We start from the raw sequence: 21,379 nt of genomic DNA, 5'->3' as shown, positions 1-21,379 counted from the left end.
CCCTGGTTAAATAAGGTAGGAGGATGGTGAAGAGAGGAGTATGACTCACAACTAAGAGCGTATAACTCTTCCCCCCACCCCCAAAGTGCTTACTCAGCAATCCTAAATCTCGGCTATTCACTGGTTGGAGGAGAACCTGGAGATTAACTTTTCCAATTTCTTGAACATTTGCTACTTCTCATTTTATATCCTGAAGTCTATGTCTCTATTTGTCTTATAATTTGACTAAGAAACTCACATCTTGTGCTGTGACTGTTGCCAGCTGAGCTCTGAGAGTCACTCAGTATGCATCACCAAGAGCCAACAGTCATTATCTTTCCCTGTTCCTGATATCACTGCCCGTGGTGGCAACAGTGGCAGGACTATTGCCGAGTGTCAGCCTCCTATATCACAGTGTGTTGAGTGCTTTATATTCAGATTTTCCTTTTACCTTATTGCTAAAAGCATACCACGTGAAAACAGTATTCAGTACACTTCAAGAATGACACTGAATTTTTTTCCTGGGTCAGAATAGAGTGGAAGAAGAAATGCCTTTTCCATGGTAGTGTGAGTTCCCCTTTATTTGCTGAGCTTTTGGTTCTAAAGATTCATGGGATTTTGCTACCAGTGACAAGGGCACCAGAAGGTGGTAGAAAAGACTAAGTACTCCTGAAAGTGCTCCTTAGTGAGGTGACAAAGGCAGCAATCAAGACTTTAGCAGGAATTAATGCTGGTTCAGCATCAATACTGCACATTGGCTCACTGGCAGGTGTTAATGTGCTCAGAAAGAGTCTGCTAACAGCCCATGACCTGAAGGAAGTCTCCAATCAGAAGGAAGTGAAGCAAGATTGATTCAAAGTAGGACACAAATCTCTTCTATATCAGACATCCACAAAACCTGTGAAGCCAAGAGGCTCAGCTCCTTTTCTGCTCAGCACCCATCTGAATCACTCCCATCCAAGGGAGTGACTACTTTGAAATATGTGAAGGTCAGGCTCATGCACTTCCTTATCAGGTCTTGATTCTCTTCTGCACTATCTCTTCTGGTGGGTTTCATTGGGTTTCATTTCACTACCAAACAGTCTGGACAAAATATTCTCAAACACTGGACAAAGGATGATAAATAAAGAACTACTGTGAAGGCTGCCAGCTTGGGAAGAAAAGAAAAAGAAAAGAATTATAAACTCACTGGGTGACAGAAACAAAGAGGAAAAAGTCAGTTGCAAAAACCATTGAGCACCTGACATTTTTTCACCTTGAGAAACATCTTTCAAGACACATAATAATAAATACATCTAAATACAATGTAATAGCAATAATAATAACTGTTGAAATGGTTAGTTTTGTCTTAGTTCAGCTTACAGATAAATTCTACATCACAGTAGGCTAAATTTGGATATTGCAATGGTGATTTAGGAAAGATTATGTAGTAGATTCAGTGTAGCAGCCACACAAATCTCTTGGAATAGACAGAATTGGTGATAAAAAATTGTCAGATAGATGTGGCTGTATACCATGGCAATGGGAACATTTAAACTTTAAATGTGGAAATGTGTCTCACTGGTAGAAGAACAAGAATGTGGAAAAATATGGACAGGATATGAACTAATTCAACTAGAATTCTCAGTATTGTGGGGAAAATTGCACAGGTCTTTCAAAAAGAGCTTATTGCTAGGAAAGTAGGTATATTGCTCTTCTGAGTTTTCTGTAACATGAGTGGAAGTGATTGTCACCAGGAGAATACCTTTCCTTTTGTCAGATTTTTCTGATGCACACTCAGCCAAGGGCAGGGAAGGTCTAACATTAGTGTTACTTATCAATGGGTTAATCCCACGTTCATTTGTGGGATAATGTGTTTTCTACAAGGAAATTGCCTGCCAATTTCATTAGAAGCAAGAATTAGATTTTACTATAGCAACAGAAATCTAGAAAAGTCTTGAAACAGTCTCCTAAACTGACTCTGGATTTTAGCTGCAAGAATAAATGCAGGAAAGGATTTTCTCCACGTGTAACTGACAACTGATATGTTTTTTGCTTGATTTCTGGTGCATAGCATTTGCCATGTTTTCTTCAGAGGAGTAAAATAGATCAATCTTCTGCATGTAGCTTCCTCGAGGAATACTCCACTGATATTAGTCTAGGTCTCAGCTTTTTATTTCTAATTATCTTTCTCCTCATTCTTCATGATATTTTCTTTAGCTCTAAGTTAGTACTTTCACTAAGAACACTGTTGATGTTCTATTATTTTCACTGTAATGCCAAATGCTGTATGTAGCAATTTCATTTCAATACATCCCTGTTCATTGATCTCTTCTTAGTTCTCCAACATCCCCTTTATAAATGTATTGCTGTTTTATCGCACTTGGTGTTACATCCTTCTTAAAATATCTTTCAAGTCACAGAAGGAAAACAGCCAACTATTTCCTTGTGTCTTCTTCTATTCCCCAACTTCTGCACAGGGGGTCTGATGAGGAAGAGAGGATGGAGTACCTGCCATGTCCTTATCTATCAGGCACAAAAAAAATCAAACCAGTGAAGAATGCCTGTGTCTCCCAAGTTCAAAATCCTAACAGGCAGAATAACTCCATAAACAATGGAGAGTTTCAAGCAATTTCAGCTTTCCTCTGATACCTTTTTTTCTTCCATTCCAGGGCTAGTAACACCCATAATTATTTATGAGAAGAGCTAATGGATAGTTACTCCCACAGAGCTGTGGCTACGGCAATGGCTTGTTCCAGAACAGGTGGACCTGATGCAGTCAGAGAGGAGATGTAGTTTCAACCATTGATGACTCTGAGGACTGCTGCCCTTGGCTTTGCACAGCTCTAACTAGATGAATGTTTTCTAGCACTTGTTAAAGCTGAGTGCACCTCATCCCCAGAGCAGTCATACTTCTCCTGCATACCACCAGCACCTCTCCAAGGTGTCTTACAACACACGTGGGTCCCCTTCCTGAAGTCATGAGACTGCTTACCTAAGAAGAATATGGCAACACAGGCAAAAAATCTCCACTAGAGACCAGCACTTTGAAAGTGCATTTGCAAAGCATACAGTACATTGCATGCAAAGCCCAAGAGGCAAAGGCATCTCCATTCATGTAAAAAACTCAAAAAGGAAAAACACAACTATAACTTATCATTGAAAACTGCAAAGCACAATGACAATATATTTCAACATTAAATATGACTGTATAGCATGTGTCTTTAAACAGATACCAGGGTAGCTCTTCAACAAATACAAACAAAAAAGGAAAAGACAGTCACAGTCAATGTCTATTTTAAAAAAATTTACCCACAGGAGTTCCCAGTGCTTATGAACTGAGAAAGCACAGATCTAAGAATCAAGAGCTATTATTAACATCCTTACTTCTGAAGAGGTTGCATGCTTCTAACTTTATTCGATATGACTGTAATTATGTATATGCAGGATGGAAAATAGGTGGGCATTAATATTTTTTTCAGAAGGAAGATATAATTTAATTAAATGTACTTTTAAACCCCAGTATTTTTAATAAATAAAACCAAACACAAACCAAATATAAGGAAAATGAATGAAAATAATTTTGATTACATTGTGTTATTAAAGTTGGATTTTAATCAGCCCAATTATTTCTAAGAAATACAACATTACAAGCTTTGAATTAATTTCTGCTTAACAACTTTGGGTGTTTAACTCTTAAGCATATCACACATGATATGCAGCTGGATAGAAAGTTTGATATGTTACATAATATGACATAACAACATAGATTGCTTGTTACTTAAGACTTTTATAATTCTATTTTTTCTTGTGAAAAAATTCCACTCTTCTTGTCACCATATCACTAACAGAAGAATGAGAAAGTTAAAATCATTTACTCCTAAGTTTTCCAGTTTAAGGTGAGGTCTTGCACAACATCTAATGACACATACTGCCTGACAGAACTTGTGCTGGATAACAACTGCCAAAACAGACTACTTTCCAGGTTGTCAACTTCCAGGGACAGATATTTATTGACTAATTAAATAGTCCTGTCACATTCTTGTCTAATTGAAACTTAATGCGAACTAACCACAGCACAATTATAGTGCACAATACATTTTAGATTATGCACTCATTTCCTACTTTATAAGCAAATCTAAAAAGCTAATAATGTGCACATATAGTTCAACTCAGCCTTCTCAACTCTGAGAAGCACAGCACATATTTGTACTCTCTTTGCAATCTTAAAAGCTGGTTGGGTAATGCTAAGCCTTAAATGTTATGTTTTTAACCGTAGCTCTGAAAATTCTGTGAAGCCATTTATTATTACAAGCTAGACAAGTTATTCTGAGAAAATACACCTTGCAAGTAAAAGTATACTAGGAAAACACCTTTGTTGGAAAAATTCCATTCAAGAATACATCAACTCAACCATACAAAAAGAAAAGAGAAGAATATTTTCACAAGTACCAAATAGTAAATGAGAGCCTGATTTTGGAATCTAAACTAGTTTTACTGAAGCTAACAGCTTGTTTATTTTATTTGAGTTTATTAGAAGATCCTACTTCTGAAGGAAACATTCCTTCTCTGTTACTATTATGTCTTACAGCCTCTGAAACTACAGGTAGTTGCCAAAAATCTGTCACTTTAAAAATGACTGCCAGGTACTACACAGAGTATTGGGTTAAAAAAAGTTAAATCTTCCAATTAAACGTTAGCATTAGAAATCCAGTTCATCTCCCATCTTCCAGCTTTGCATTCCAGCCCTGAACTTCCTTATAAACTTTGGCACAGGTCTCGTTAAACAGTTGAGTCCAGATAAGAAATTCCAACTTATTATTTTTAGCAAAATAAGTTATGCTTGTCAGTGTATGGACACCAATATTATGCAGTACTTTCTTAATAGGAACTGCAAAAGTGACGAGATGCAGTAACTGCTAGAACAAGAACATCCTTTTTAATAGAAGTTAAACAAATTGGACATGAAAAAGGAAAGACTTTGCTGCAGCTATGTCACCTAAGAGAAAATACTTTCATGTAATACACAGGTAAAATTCTGTGCACTTTTCACTTAGTATATAAATAAAATTATTAATCAAATTATTAATCAAGTACACAGAACTAATTATGTAGGACTTTTCCTCCCTCTTGGTATAATGTAAATATCTGAAGCTTTGAAAAAGTGAGTAGTGAGTCATGAAGAGCCTAAAACGATCTTATCACAAACACAGTGAGACATTGCTAAGTAGGGCATGCACTGCCAAATGCTAGAAGTTTGAACCTGAGAAAGTTTTCAAATGTTTATCTTGGCTCATTATTTTTCCTTTTTCTCCAGCTTATTAAGGATAGGAGAACTTATAGAGATCCCAGATAATTTCAGGTTAAGTACAACACACTATGAAACCAACCAACCCAAAAACCCCCTCACCAAATCATGTACTATTGATTTCATTCTTCTACATTAGATGATACTATATTTTGGTTAAATCCCCCATTCCCACACTGCACACATATATAAGCAACAAGCAACAGTTGCATATTCCTATTAACAGCAAACAATTATACAGTAACCTTCAATGTACACACTCGTTCCTACTTTGCACTTTCAGCCAGTGACTTACTGATTAGTGATGGCCGTAACACTTGCTCCTTTATACTTTTACCATTTTTAGTATGTATGAATTTACAAATAAGATTAAAAAACTTCAGGCCCTTAATGAAAATGATAATTCATTTCAGAAGAAAGCCACTGACTTTCTCCAGGAGACCTACAAGAGGAGGAGCTATGCTTGGTAATGTCAGTGCCATGCTGGGATCTCAAGGTCTATTCTGAAATATCAATAGTGATCTATAGGATGTGACAGGAGAGATGAACTTTGACGATCCAAAAAGGACTCTTTCTCCAAAAAAATCCACCTTCACAGGGCATCTGATTTGTTTTCTTACTCTTATCAATATTTTTAAAATGGAAAATAAGTTATTAGAAAAAAAAATGAACTAGCATTCATTTTTTATGTGGTTCTTCCATGATATATGAACTTGGAGACAGAACAGAAATACAAACCATACAAAGTTTCTACACAGAATCGGAGTTATTTTGAGGAGTTAATTTCTAGATTTTTACTCACTGAAGATTGCTGAAGAATGCCACTGGCATGGTATTTGTGTCTTTTTTATCAGGCAACAGGAGAAGGCTTATTAGTCTCTGTCACTGATGAGTGTCTCTTATGGTTTTTGATATTTAATGCCTTTTTCTCCATCTAGATTCTACCTGTTGACTTGAGGTGAGATCAGCAGAAAGAACACTATATTTTAGGGCAATCAGACACAGAAACAGGTTGAGGAGCTGAAGAGGCTTTATTAGGAGGCTGAACTGACACCCTCTTTTTCAGGATAAGCAGGTGGTTTTGATATGGTGCCTTGGGATGTAAAAAAAGATGTAAAAAGAGCAAAGAATTCAGGTGTTTCTTTGATACAAACCATCCCAAATTTATTTATAAAGAAGGAAACCATTTTTTTTTCTTTGAAAAGCAGAATTAAAGAAGACACTGTTTAATTTGGTCATAAATTAAACAAGATTACTGGGCAACTCCTGATTTTCTTACCAAGTTTTCCTCTTAGCTGGAACAATCTTGGCCAATTGCTTTGGTTAATAACGGAGAAAAGTGAAAACATTAAACAATAAGAAGAATCTGATTTCTAAACTAGTTACAGATTATGTTTGATGCATGTCAAATGAAAAACTCCTTATAGGAAATTATGAAGCAACTACAACCCTAAAATGTGTAATTTTTCTGGTCCTCAGTGTTACACAATGGACAACCAAAGGCAGAACTTGTGACAAAAAACAACTACTCTTCACTGATCTTCAGATTCAAATTTAGTACTGCCTGTCTGAAAGCTATCAGGTAGTTCTACTACTACCTGTTCTGAAGCTTGTTAAAAATTTAATAAATAAAATACTGATTTTTTTAACTTGTTCAATCTATGTCTATCCTCTGCAAAAAATGGAAAGGACCAATCATTAAGGATTTGTAATGTATTAGTGATTATATAGTAATAGTCATGCAAAAAAAATATTAAGAAATAGATGAAAATCATTGCCTTATTTTTGTAATTCTCCATTTTTGTCATTTTTCTTCATCATATTGTCCACTTCAGTTGCAATTATTTCACAAGAAAGACTTTGAGTTAAAATGTGTTTGTAAAACATCTGACATTTTAAAAGGAGATATATAAACTACAAATTCTCATAAGTGTATAAGAGACCCAAAATGAAATGATTTGAAGTAGTTAATCTTCTCTTTCCTGGTTATAGAAACGTATATATCTGTATATATCTATATCTAGCTACACAGACACATATATACAGGTATGTGTTTGCATTATGTAGATGTAGAATTCTTGCAAAGGTATGAATGACTCCAGCTAAACTTAGCAAGCTAAGCTAAACAGTAGTGAAACTTTCTTCTGGCTGTCTAAGAAGAAAGAATAATTAAAAAAAAAAAAGAGGTAACCTCAAAACTCCTTTCTCAACTTTCAAAGAAAATGTTTTGTCTTTTAATAATTTAGACATTATAAATGGTCCTGGGCACTCAAAAGACGGAGCATTTTTATGGTCCTATGAACATATGTTTTACGTCAGGAAAACTATATTTTTGTGCATAATATAGCCCCATAAAAAGATTACGCTGAAAATAGCCCTAAGATAGAACAAATCATAAAGAAGTTAGTGCATGTGTTAAGGCTGTTGAGTCAATGCATAAAAATAATATTCTTCTGGCATTGTGAATGAATGTCACTTTCATATTTTTGTGGGAAAATTTACATGGACACTTTGAAGGTGATTTGTGTCTCGTATATGGCTACTGTTCTTCTGACTCTTAGTATATTTAAAGAACTTGGTAAAGATAGTTTTGGCTATGTCTTTTACATTTGCTCAAAGGGAACACCAAAGGCATTACCTTGGCATATTACTATTCCTTTTGAAAGAATGTCTCTGCTCAGTTTGAAAGAAACTGCTTCATACTTTGCTATTAAAAATCTGACTTAGACACTATATGGATAAAGCAAAGAAGAAAGGAAATCAGAGAAATCCTTCCTATATCATGGCTTGTTTGGCCTGTTGAGTAGCATTTGACTTTCAGACCCAACCCTTGTGCTATGTAAGCACATGGAAAGGTGCCTATGAATACTAATCAAAGTTGGATCCCACTTTGCAATTGTTGAAAACAAAAAACTGAGAAGCAGGTAACTTTTTTTTAAAAAATAATTCATCAGGTGTCTATTGAAAGAATTGGAAATGATGACAAGTTTGATACTTACTGTATTATTTGTCATGGTAAACATAAAAAGTTTTGCCATTAAAACATACTAGAGTTTTACAGCAATTTGATTTTACTTATAATATTAATTACAGCCTATTTCAACCGGAAGAAAGGCTTTTTACAGATGAGCTATATCTTTTATTTCCCCTGAAAAACATTAAGTATTCTATCTAAATTATGAATATGCTGTATTTTATGACTAGCTAAATCATTAATCAAAGTAAGAATGGGAAAGCTAAGGGATCTCAGTTTACCTGATGGCTGATTGCCCAGCAACCATTCCCTATAATTGTTTTTAGTAGCAGAGCAGTGTTCCTGGAGACCGCAGGCTTATGGCCTTTACCTGCCAGTGGTACATGAGAAAACTAAAGAATCCAAACAAAACATTTACATCCAGATTTTGGATTATGGCTATGCTCAGTTTCATTGAATACAGCTTCATCGCAGTCACTTAGCAATGCAAGGTGAGGTCTTTTGAGAACCCAAGCCTGATTACAAGTGGCATTCTGTATTTTAAATCTGACCTTTAGACTGAATAAAGTAGATCTATTTATTGATCATATGTTCAAAATGAAATAATTACTATCAATTATTATAATTACTATAAAATTATTTTATATGATGTTGTGAACTAGAAGATCAATATATATTTAAATCTTGTCTAACCTTGTAAAACAGTCACAAAAATCTTCCAGCCTAAGGAAATCTAATAGTTCATTCTTAATCTAACTCCTCTTGTATGTAATCTACCTTTCTACTGCAAAAACTATCATCTCTGGACCTTCTCTTTTTCCTGCATTCACTACTACTTAGCTCACCAGAGACGCCTTCATTTAGGTAATTCACTTTTCTTATTTGAATCCTAGCCACTATCACCATGTTCACTTTTCACAAATACATTGTTCTCCAATCAATCTATTTGATAAATTGTAGTGAATGGCCCAGTAACTAAGGTGCTCAATCAGGATTTAGAAATTCCAGTTCTTCCAGTACTGTGATAAAGATCTCTTGCATGATCTCCAGCAAGCCACTGGCAACAATCTACCCACAGAAACCCACACTTAACATCCAGTGCTGTTTTTTGGCGAAATGGACGGTAAGGCTAAGGTAGTCTAGCATTTTAACTGCTGTTGACGTGGTTGAGCTTGGTTGAATAGAAGTTGTAGGTCCACCTTGACTGAAGTTGTCTTCTACAGTTCAATATACTTTTAAAATCAAAGTTGTTCCAATCAAAGCTCCCAGTCAGAAGGTAGCTACAGAGGAAGAGTGGCTGGACATTTTTATAATAGATTTTGTTCTGTCAGGAAGAAAATAACATGAAAAGATTTACCAGGCTAAATGCAAAAGACACTTTAACATGGTACTAATAACATGAAATATCCCGGACTTACTAGGTTAAACTAAGTTAATGGACTTTGGTTGATGTCATATTTGACTTGCTATTATAATTTCAGTGCCTTGCCACAAGAATGGAAAGTTAGGTACAGCCTCAAAGACTCAATCATAATTTTAATACAGAAGTAAAGAAATGATTTCTTGTTTTTGCCAGATGCATGTATATTCTACAGCACAAAGATACAAGAAAGGACAGCAAAAAAATAATGAACTGCAATGAACTAATCAGACCTAGCTAGAAATTGCAGGAAAAGATGCAAAACCAGCCAAAGTAGGGAGATTCAGATAATTAGTAAACTTCCTATAGATTTGGCCAGTATTTCTCTGCCGTGTACAGTCTGCTTCAGTGTTTTCTCATTTTCACTTAATGTCAAAGTTCTCTTCTCTGTTTTCCCACTGCCATCATCTTGTGCTCAGTGTTTTTTTTTCTGGTTCTGTATTCATTCAGTTTATACTTTCAGTTCCTCTCCTTCCAAATAAGCCCAGCAGATTATTATTAAGGGCATTAATGTGACATTTGATTGTGCCAATTTGTTTCTATTTTTATTTTATTTGCATGTTATGTGTTTATTCTCTGCCAGGTGCCTGGATGGAGTAAAGAATATCCACTTGCTGTATTTGCACAGTTACAGTTCCCTATGGCTTACTGGTCCCTACTTGACTACATCATTATAGGTACCATTACAAACGTCAAAAATAGTATGATGGTGGAATATTTCTGTGAAGAGAGATATTGTATATTGTTTCCTATAAAACTATAGCATTGAAATATTGCCAGAGAGATCAGATTTAGAACACAGTATTTTTCATTCATGCCATAGCCATTGCCCCATTGCTGAACCCATCTCAGTTTGTCTATACAGACATCAAAACTGTAACAGACACTTGACAGTAACTGAAAGCAGGTGACCAATTTACTATAGGGAAGAAGACTGAATGGAAAATGGAATATTGTTATCTGTCTACCTTTTAGTAGATGTCAGATTACCTGCCCTACCATTGGATCTTTCAGATGTGATTCAAGATTTAGAGTTCAATTGTCACAGAGGATTAGAGAGTCCATTTTTGAAGAGGTCAACTATTAACCCTAATCTAACAAAATCCTACGCTTGATAAATCATCAACCTTTCCCTACTTTAATCCTAGCAGATACTTTATTTGCATGAAATAATTTTTTACATTTTTCAAAGACAAACTTTTAGTTTTCAGGGCCTGGACAGCTATTGCACATCAATGCTGCAATTAAATAATACATAGACATATAAACACGCTTTTCAAAGTTCTTTGGGATCTCTCATGCATGAAGGCAGCCAGTACATGCACAACAGTATGTAATGCAGCACCCCTGAAGGTTTTAGATTGAGGACTTGAACCTCAATATTGAAGTAGCAAATATCTTTAAACATCAGTTTGGGTTCACTGTAATTTTAAATAATTCTTAAACCTGACAAAATTAACTTACTGTAATTATAATTAAATTTTTCAGCCTAAAATCATCACTGCTTAGTGAATCAGCTAATGAGTGTTTTATGATTTATTAGTTAAACTAAAAGATTGAGTTTAAATTCTATTACTGATTAACTACATTCGAAATTATATACATGACTTGTCATTTTAAACCAATGATACCTTAAAGTTTAATTAAGGCATGTAAGCTATTTTGAGTAACTTCAGGTGAAAGGTTCAACATTATTAGAGATTATAAGGAAAATAACTCACAGTATTTGTATTACTAATATTAAAAATGTGAGATTTAGGATAAGGTGGCAGCTTAAATCAATCAAACTCAGCACAAAATATTTGCTACAGCTCAAGAATTTATCTGCTCTGATGCAAGCATTACTGTGCAAAGTATGATGATCTGCATTACACAGGAGGTCAGATAAAATAATCACAACAGTCCCTGTGCACCCTAAAATCTTGTAATATTTCAGGCTGAAAAAGAGTTAAATACAAAGCTCTACTTGCTTCTTTCTTCTGAGTATAAACTATATGAGTGCCATTCAACTATATAAAAACATTCATTAGGTTTTCAGTGGGCCTCCTTTCTGAGGAAAGAAATTACATACTTTGGAGCTCTGGAGTGAACTACAGTGTTTTATGCCTTTAATTTAACATTCTTAGGGCTTACAGTTCATTGAAATTCAAAATCATGGATGCAAACTGCATTCACAAAGAAAATGTTGACCTTCCTATATAGCAAACGCCTTTTTGTTCCCTTTTTTTAATTAAAAAAACCTCAGTAATGAAGTTGAAGGAGGTCAAAGATTTGAGCTTCCTATTAAAGTAACAAACGTAATATAATTCACATATTTCATCATCTTTGCTACCGCTCATGAAATAAAATACTGCAGCAGAAAGAGCATATTGTTTCTACACATCGAAAACATGCAAATTAGACAAGTATTCAATATTCACTTGAAAGCGAGAAAATGTACCAGACTACCAATGGCATTTAGGAAAGCAAACTGGTTGAACATGATTATTTGAATTTAAAAAATGGGTATGGGATTCCCCTCTCTGCTTCTTGCCATATATGGTATCTGTGTAATATCCACAGGGCAAATTATTCACTACCTTTTTCAAGATGAAAAGCTACTGATTGGCATCAGACATCAAGAGGGATTTTGGCATTAGAATAGATTTACACTTGATGACATGTCAAAGGCTTGAAACAAAAACTACAGAATTTACTCATGAATGCCGAAGGCAAGCCACTAATTCAATACTAGCTCAATGCACATCTTTCCAAGGATGGCATTCAATCACACCAAGAACAAAATACAGCAAACAAAACATGGTTATATTTGGAAATGAATGTGCTTGACTAGAGTGAACAAAATAACTGCCAGCATTACCTGTTGCCAGCTGTCAGCGAAGAATAAAGAACTGTAACATCCTTGTAATAAAGAGGGAAACAGAATCCAAACTTATAACAAAAATACAACAGTTAGTGGGATGAAGCAGGATCAGCAGCAGTATGTGTGGGCATGATAACTCCGATTCTGAGCCTATTGTTTCTTGAGTAGATGTTCCCTCACTTCTCTCTTCCCACAAACACTTGAAAATAAAGAAAAACTAACTAGGAGAGAAGGCACGAGGTGTAGTGCACACAGGTATAAGAATATATGACATAATGGCAAATTTTGTCATTTTCCCTTCAACCTCCATTATGGTTATACAAAAAATAAATTCAGTAATTGCATTGCAATGGAGTGCGTGTAGAAAATTATTACATGTGTTGACAAGACCACAACCAGTTTGGCACAGGCAGTTTAATAACCAGTGAACATTTTTCTGCTGAATTTATCATAGAATCATAGAATGAATTATGTTAACAGAATGTATGTTAACAGAACTAAGACGGAGGTAACTCATTTCAGTTTTGGACATGTGGGAAAGACCACATGGTCTGAACAAACTGTGAGCAATAATCAACGTATGTATAGGAGAGGACATATATAGAAGAAAACATGAGAAGCACAAGGGAACACCCACTCACCTATATGACACCCACAGAAATGAAAGATTACGTAATATTGCTAGCATTACTTTGTAACCTTGTCCTTCTAGAGACCTGCTCATTTCACATCACATATGAAAAGATTTCTTTATGTCCATACGATACAAAAAATTAGGAGCATAGAGTCTATGAAACGTGTAACTTTACGTAAATGAGAGGAGTAACTTGCATGAAACCAGACAAGAATGAGAAAAGTTTATCTTTGTTTTTTTCTTAACAACAGAAGACTTAAAGTAGAAGTGAAAATATATTTTTAAAGAATCCTACAATTATATTTCAACTCCAAGTTAGAGTCAAGGAAAAATCATTAAGAGTTTGTTATTTTACAATCATATATGGAGTATATTTTGGTTATTACTTTGATAAGCTGTATGCTACATGCTCCTAGAAGACATAGTAATTTTCCAATACAGTGTATTTGCATAAAATATTCATGAATGTATATGTCAACATAGTTCTTGTTTACTTAGCTGTCAATGGCAAATTATATAAAAAGATTAAATTTAACCGATAATCAGAATCTGTTAGAATGACCTCAAGTTCATTGGAGATCATTATTCCATTTTACTGATAAAGACATGGGAAAATGGCAACATGAAACAGTCATTGCTTTCAAGAGTTACTGAGTACTTATAAATACAGCCAATTCCTTCAGATCTGTACAAACAGCAGCTAAACTTCTTGAAAATTTGGTACAATTTGTAGATGCAAATCACCTCAAGAAAACTGTTTCAAAATATCCGACCTCCTCCTCCTAGGGTGTCTTCCAAAAGAGAAATATGTTTTCTTCAAAAAGTACAATACATTTCATATTAGATGTTGATGTCAGAACAGTCAAGCAGTCAGCAAGCAGAGAAAATATAGATTCATGAAAAATGTCTGCAGCATCTAAGAGAAATATTCTGGATCAGCACTATGGCTCAGGTGGCTAAGCCACCTGTTTCTTTGAGAAAAAACGGCTTCCATGAATGGAAAAAGCTTCATTTTCGAGAATGATCACTGACTTCAGTTCTTACTGTAACAAACATTCACAGCAAGGTAATAAACTGATGACTGAAACGTAATGCATGTGGGAAGGTGAGAAAACAATATTTAACGGATATGTTGAAAACATACCTTCTAGCACTTCTCAGAGTACTGTTGCTCTGTTCCAAAAATGGCATCTCCTTTTTCCTGCATAGTGAGATGCTCTCAGATGGACTTCTGGACTATAATTAATGCCTTCTTTGTTAAATAAATACTAAGAACAAAGACAGCTACAGTGCAAAATATGTAGCTTAACAACATGGAATTTCAGTACAGCAATAGTCAGTAAGGACAACCTTTAAGTGAATAAAAACATGGATGAACTTTACTGATTTTTACAAACTTTTTTATTAAGTTATCATTGATTTGTAATTGAATACATGTTGTTGGCTTAGATCTGTGAGGATGCTGTTCCACAGTACTATGATGTTGCTATGGCAGCAATTTATTATGGAACAGTAAAATGATTACAGATCAGTAATTCAGCATATATAGGTGGGCCATCAAAAAGAAGAGTTTCACAGAGATTTCTGTATTATATGGTAACTCACACAGCCATGAACCATCATGTCAGGTTTTAAAATTTGACTATGTATACCACCTGCATGAACAGCTCTACTTGTGTTAACTCACCCAAATGCAAAACATTTATGTGAAAGACATTTTAGTTTTATTTTGAATATATAGTTAACACTCTCTAAACATCTTCTGCAGGATATAGACATATATATATATATATAGCATTTCACATACAAAGGGACACAACCTGCTCTTGGGCAATTATTTCCCTAGCACGCACATTCACAGGGATAGGTGCTGATACTTATTTATCTGAATTAGTAACAGTAACTGGCAATTGTAGAAAACTGTATTGGGTCTGGGGTGGTGGTCATTTCACTAATCCCATTTTGTTTTGGCTGATCTCTGAACTAGCAAAAAAAGCACTTTATTTCTCTGCTTATCTTCTAGGTAAGATTACAGACAAACAGTGTTGGACTGCAGTGAAGAACTTCAATAAAACAACTCAAGAAAAGCAATTAATAAAAACTATGGAAATTAAAGACTAGAAAGTTTTCTTCTAATTTTAAAGGTAACATAAGCATAAATAAAAAAAATCATCATAGAATAACTGTATACATATTATTGGGCCAGTATTTATCCAGACAGAATGTTGGACTAGGTTTTTGTCAAGTTTGTATTACTTTAAGTAATTACATAGCTTCATATGAAATTACTGGGAACATAGGCTTATATGAGACATCAGTAATGCAATGAAGAATTAAAAATAAACCAAATGCAGTCTGTATCTATATCACATCAATGGAAATTGCTAAATTTGAACTGCCCAGATTGCTTTTAAAGCATTTAATGATACCATTATTTTAAGTCAAAGACAAAACCAGTTGTGAGAAGTCTTCTGAATGAATGGAGGTTTAGCAGCTAGAGCAGTATAACGGATTTGAATTTTAAATATAGAACTGTGAAATTTCGTGTAAAGTCATGTAATATCTAACAAACCCTTTAAGGCTCATACAGTATAAGGTAGAAGTTTAAGGAGACATCTCTGTAGAAGGATACTCATTTTAGTAGAAAGGTCAGCATCCATTTCTGACAAGAAAACAGTCAACTGGTAATCCCATGGGATGAGTGAGACAGAAAAAGGTGTAAGGAACCACCTTTTTTACTTGGACTGTGAAAATAATGAGACATTATTTTCTCAACATCAGTCAGACTTGGATGGCTGCAAACTACAGGTGAATGTGAATAAGTGATTTATAGTCAGAGTTAGCACAATGCAACCACTTTGTTGTGCACTTTGATTGCTTTCTATCTTTTCAAACCATTCACATGTACCTCAGTCATCCTTTTAGTGAACATTAGGAATGGATCATCTGCATTACTGAATGCTAAATACTTGTATGTATAAACTACTTGGAAGTATAATTTTAGACATATATGCTTCTGTTTCAAATTAAGTGCTACCCATAACTCCTTTGTACAAAATGATTTGCTTTTTACATACTCAAAATACTTAACATCTATATATTTGTACTACTTATGCTACCTATCACTATCAACCTGCTGAGAAGAGCTTTCACCTTTGGGTTTTGCAGACTTTTGAATTATTATAACTGCACTGTTAAAAACATGGTTAATTTTAAAGTAATATACGCATTTTGTTCGCTACCTAAGTGGTCTTCAAATCAGGCTGTACGTAGGTCAGCATTCAGTGAGAAAACTCCCTAGTTTCAATGCCTAAAGCTGCAACTTATTTTTACAGAAATAATGCACACAGATAGGCTCAGTCTGGTTGATGGTACAGGGAAGTTAAGTAAGGGACATCTATATTTGGTAGAAGCTGCAGTACTAAAGTGTCTCCCTCTTAGAAGAGTGAAAAACTACGAACAAAGTGAAAAACAAAGCCCCTGCCTATTTTACTGCTTAATACTGAACAATGTTATACACAATTTTGAATCTATTTCTCAACGTTAAAAAATTAATAAAGCAAATTAAATTAATAGATGTGTGGAAAACATTTCAATGTCACTTCTACTCTGCATACTTTTAAAAGCGTACTTTTAAAATATGCTAGGTCCCTGCATCCATTAATTTAAGCAACTTTATTCAGAAGAAGGCTTTTTAATGACATGTGCAGGGCATAATATATGCAAAAGCCATACCTAACGCTTATATTAGGCAAAATAATACTATGTATGTCCAAAATGAGCGTCTGATCCATTTTTACCATGACTTATATACCCAGCACTGGTTTAATTTACTTGATGAAAACATCTACTCAAAATATTTGTTTCTCATTCCATCACCTCGCCATTTCATTATGAAAAACATGCATTTAATTCATTTTGTCTTGCATAATACAGTGTGTGAGAGTAAAAGGTTTCCTCTTGTGACTGTGGAAGAAGAAAAGGTGTTACTTCATCATTTGTAATGGGAATCTTGCTACGAAGATTATAGTAGACGATTAAAAAAAAACTGTTTAGTTTTGAATCTTTCAGATGTCTTTAGGAGTTCTAGCTTATACTGAGAGCTTAAACTTGTTATTTATGCCTACATTTTGGCAAATGCTGGTAGGATTAATAAAAGGGACCAAAAATGTCACAGAACACCTACACCTGGTCTATAATTTTCCGCTAATTATTCCATTCTTTCTCATACTGAAAATATAAGTTATACTGACAATATAAGTTATTCTCTGTTATTTAATCAGACTTCTCTCTTTTGAAGCGCAGATGTTTCCCCATTATTTGGCAGAATGTGTTTGCTTCCTCACCAACTGTAGAGACAAATGATCAGTAGAATAAATTCTGTCAGTTTGCCTTGCAGTTATTTGGTGGAGACAAACAAAACTGTTTTGTGGAGTATTTAAATATTTAAAAATTCAGAATAATCTCCTTAAACCTACCAGATTATCTGTAGATAGACAGACATTCAACCCAAAGTCTACCTTGTGTTCTAGAAATTGATTGCAGTGACACTTCTGCTCTACACAGTTTTCTTAACAATTTAAGTAGTGATGAAATAACACCAGGAGGCAAAACAAATCTAATTTGATTTACATGTAAAATTGAAAGAACTTGCTGGAATTTTGTAGCAATACATCAGTGTTTAGTATAGACAGTGTTAAAATGTGAAGATGCTGACCTCGATGGTGCTGAGTCATGTAAAAGATATTTAAACCTTTGGGAGAAAGCCCTTAAGATGGCCCCACTAATGTAATACACTATAAATTAATAAACAGACAGGAGGAGAAAGAAAAGACACTTTCCCTTGGCAAAGAAACCATGTTGAACTTAGCTACACAGTTATTGCTACAGAGCTACATTCTCTCAGTATTAGGAATAGTTAAAAATATCACACAAAGAGGAAATGTTCAAAGCAAGGCAAGACAACAAGTGATGAAAATTTCTGGCAGAACTCAGAAAGATATATCTGTTAGAGACACTATCAGGGAGTGAGAGATATGAGCCTGGTATGATTCAGAATGTAATTCACTTTCTCTGCTGACACATCCTACTGAAGACTGTAATTATAGCTGAGATTCAATTCATCAGAAAATTTAACATATCAGCACATAAAAATAGAGACTAGAGGCTGGTCACAAAAGGTAGATCAATTCTTGAACTTGCTGAAGGTAAAAACCAAATTAGTTAATGGCAAGATATAAACAAGATTACTTCCACAAACTTTTTAAGCTCACACTTTCGAACAGTCCTGTTGATACAGCAGTAGACTCTTAGGAAACACTAAGGTCTGGGATTCCTTTCACAGAAAAAGAACTAATAGAGACCTGGACTGCAAAGAAAGGTCTAGAAATGTGATTTACAATGTCTATGATCAATAAGAAGTTGACAAATTGGTCAGACCAATGAATAGAATGAACTGTGAATGCGATGCCTTTTTTTTTTTTTTTACTAGAGAAAAAGAATATCTAAAGTGAAATACAGAATGATGTAAAATACATTAAAGGCACCAAATATAAATTCTAGGAGGAAGAGATACAGGACAAATGATTCTGCTGTAGAAAAGGAAGTATACCACCATCACCTTATTGTGTATTCCAAACCAAAAGCATTCGGGGGTTTGGGTATAGATCAAGTGGTTAAAGAAAATCTGAAAGTGAGTAATTCAGCTTTTTATTGGACACTTTTTTTTACTGTCTGCTCCTCTCATTCAAAAAAACACTTCAAATAATATAAAAAAGACAGTGTGAATATGATCTGTCAAATTCTTTGTCTCATTGATACACCATAGGATATTTTGAGGAAAGAAAGCAACGGAGGGAAAATTTTTATAAGTTGTGCCCTTTGTTATTTCTTTAACAAATCCCCTCAAAGGCTAGAACCTGTTCAGTTTCTGTAGTGTTTCAGCTCATTTTACATATGAAAATATTTGAGAACATAGATTTTTTTTTAATATCTTACCTATACCACGTTTCTTGGATGTTAAGATGAAAGTATCTTATTTCCTACGACTTTCAATATCGAGACCATACTGATCAGAGTTATTTCGTCTTCATCCGATATGAGAATTATTATCTATATGATGAAATATGACACTAACCATTATTTGTTTGGAGCAGTATTAGTATCAATATAGCATTCAAAGCATCCCAGAATACACATATACACATATAAATATATATATATACCTACACATAGAGAAATACATTCACTCTGAAAGAACAATGTTTTTCTTTGTGAAACTAAATAAAAATAGCTGGTATAGATTAGATGCAACTGAAATAATGGAGTTTCTTCAAGATCAATGCATATTCTTCCCTTTAAGAAAATGCAGCAGTTTTAGTACAAGTAAGTGTTTTTAAACAAAATATATACAAAAGAAAGCTTCGTAAGAGTAATGGGTCACGGTTATTGCAATTTTCTTCTAAAGTAGACAAAAGGATGACAAAGTCCTCCTGAATTTCAAAGTAAGCTCTCCATATCAAATACTCCCATGTTTCACCAGCTTTCTCTTAAGGACAATACTGAGATTGATTGTACAAGACATTACACAGCCTATTTTAATGGTATTTACAAACTCCATTTCTCAATATCTCTCTTGCTGAAGCTGTCAGGATTACTTGTGAATCCCAAATTTATTAACACTGTACTGGACAATACTTGACTATCTAATATTAGGCATATGATATCCTAACTCTTGTGAATTTTAAGAGTTATATGCACAGGTAATATGGCCTCATCCTACAAATGATTTAATGCAGTTTAGTCCATTACTCTCGTAAAGTTACTTGTTTGCAAACTGATCAACCATTTACATGACTGGAAGTCCTTCTTTTGCAGTTCTCAGGGACAGGAGAGGTACATATGATTTGAAGTTGTAATACTTTTTTGTATTCCTTACTGAGTAAAAAAAAAAGATTTGTAAGACTGTTTTGATAAGATTGTTATAGTTGTATTAAAACAGGACTTAGGAAATTTTATATTGAGAAGAGAAGGAGAAAAGCAAAAAGGAGAAAAGCAGATAACATATTGGTGTACAGTAAGTCACATTTTTCTACCATATAGAGCCTTTCTGCTGCAACAATTTAAAAAAGTCCAACATTAAAGCCTCTTTTATGAGTCTCCTCTAAGAAACAAGCAGTCTTTATTAACAAACTTTATTAACAGTTTGTTAATAAAGCGACACCTGCTATAATTCAGTTGAAAAAAAACAGTGCAATGCAAGATTTTATGGCAAGGAGTGTTAAATTATAAATGATGCTCATGCTAGTGTTAACTATTGTAATGAGAATGTTTTCTAACTTTTTAAAACTGCACTCAACTTTTCCTGACCTTTAGGTTTAATATTTCAAGTAAATCTGTGTCACAGGCATATCAATTGAACTGGAATTATCATATAAACTGTTATTACTACTAAGCATTTGGTCATAATTATACCTTTCTGTACATAAAAGGATTATAAATAATATTTCTACAACATATACATAGCTAATTATGTTAGATCAAAATATCTTTTGCCATTTGTATTAAGATTTGTGTAATTTCACCAAAATGATGTTGCTACCTATGACCAAGTCTGATATGCACGAGATGTTATCGTCATGAAATGCTCTGTAAAAAATACAAACTAAAAGTAAATAGAGCTCATAAATGGGGAAAAGAAGAAAGATTTGTAGTTGCAACAGAAAGTATGTGTAAGAAGAACAAAAATTTTCCCACACAGGTATCTGATTAAAACCAGGCTTCCAAGAAAAAAATGGTTTTAGCTAACAAGATTTGGTATTATCACAGAATCACAGAATCTTAAGGGTTGGAAGGGATCTTGAAAGATCATCCAGTCCAACTCCCCTGTCAGAGCAAGACCACCTAGAGTAGGTTACACAGGAACTTGTCCAGGTGGGTTTTGAATGTCTTCAGAGGAGACTCCACAATCCACACGGGCAGCCCATTGCAGTGCTCTCTCACCTGAACAGGGAAGAAATTCTTCCTTATATTTATGGCCTGGTTTAGTAAAACAATGAAATGAAACACTTTAAAATCAACTGGTGGACATATATTTCATTAACTCTGCAGAAGAGTTTTACATGGGTCAATTCTTAAACTCTCTGTATCCTATAATTTTCTACTTGAAAAGGTTATTAATTTATAATGCCATGTATGACATTAACTTTAGGTTAACTACTGAT

At 34.4% G+C, this 21,379-nt stretch overlaps 1 protein-coding gene across 3 annotated transcripts in view; it reads right to left on the bottom strand.

Moving 5' to 3' along the window:
- ELP4 (elongator acetyltransferase complex subunit 4) overlaps positions 1–21,379 on the bottom strand; it is a 136,735-nt gene that overhangs the window by 18,385 nt on the left and 96,971 nt on the right. The window contains exon 10 of one of the 3 annotated variants that reach the window (XM_061999714.1): positions 19,155–19,268. The exons of 1 other annotated variant lie outside the window; for it this stretch is intronic. In XM_061999714.1, the coding sequence (XP_061855698.1) occupies positions 19,176–19,268 (93 nt within the window). In that variant the 3' untranslated portion in view covers positions 19,155–19,175. Of the gene's footprint in view, positions 1–19,154; positions 19,269–21,011; positions 21,159–21,379 lie in introns of those variants that run through there. One more of the 3 variants, XM_061999712.1, reaches the window with a different exon arrangement.

This window comes from Colius striatus, chromosome 7 (genome assembly GCF_028858725.1).
Source record: "Colius striatus isolate bColStr4 chromosome 7, bColStr4.1.hap1, whole genome shotgun sequence".
Taxonomy (NCBI): domain Eukaryota; kingdom Metazoa; phylum Chordata; class Aves; order Coliiformes; family Coliidae; genus Colius; species Colius striatus.
Note: the sequence above shows the minus strand (reverse complement) of the source record. Positions and strands in the feature narration are given on the sequence as shown.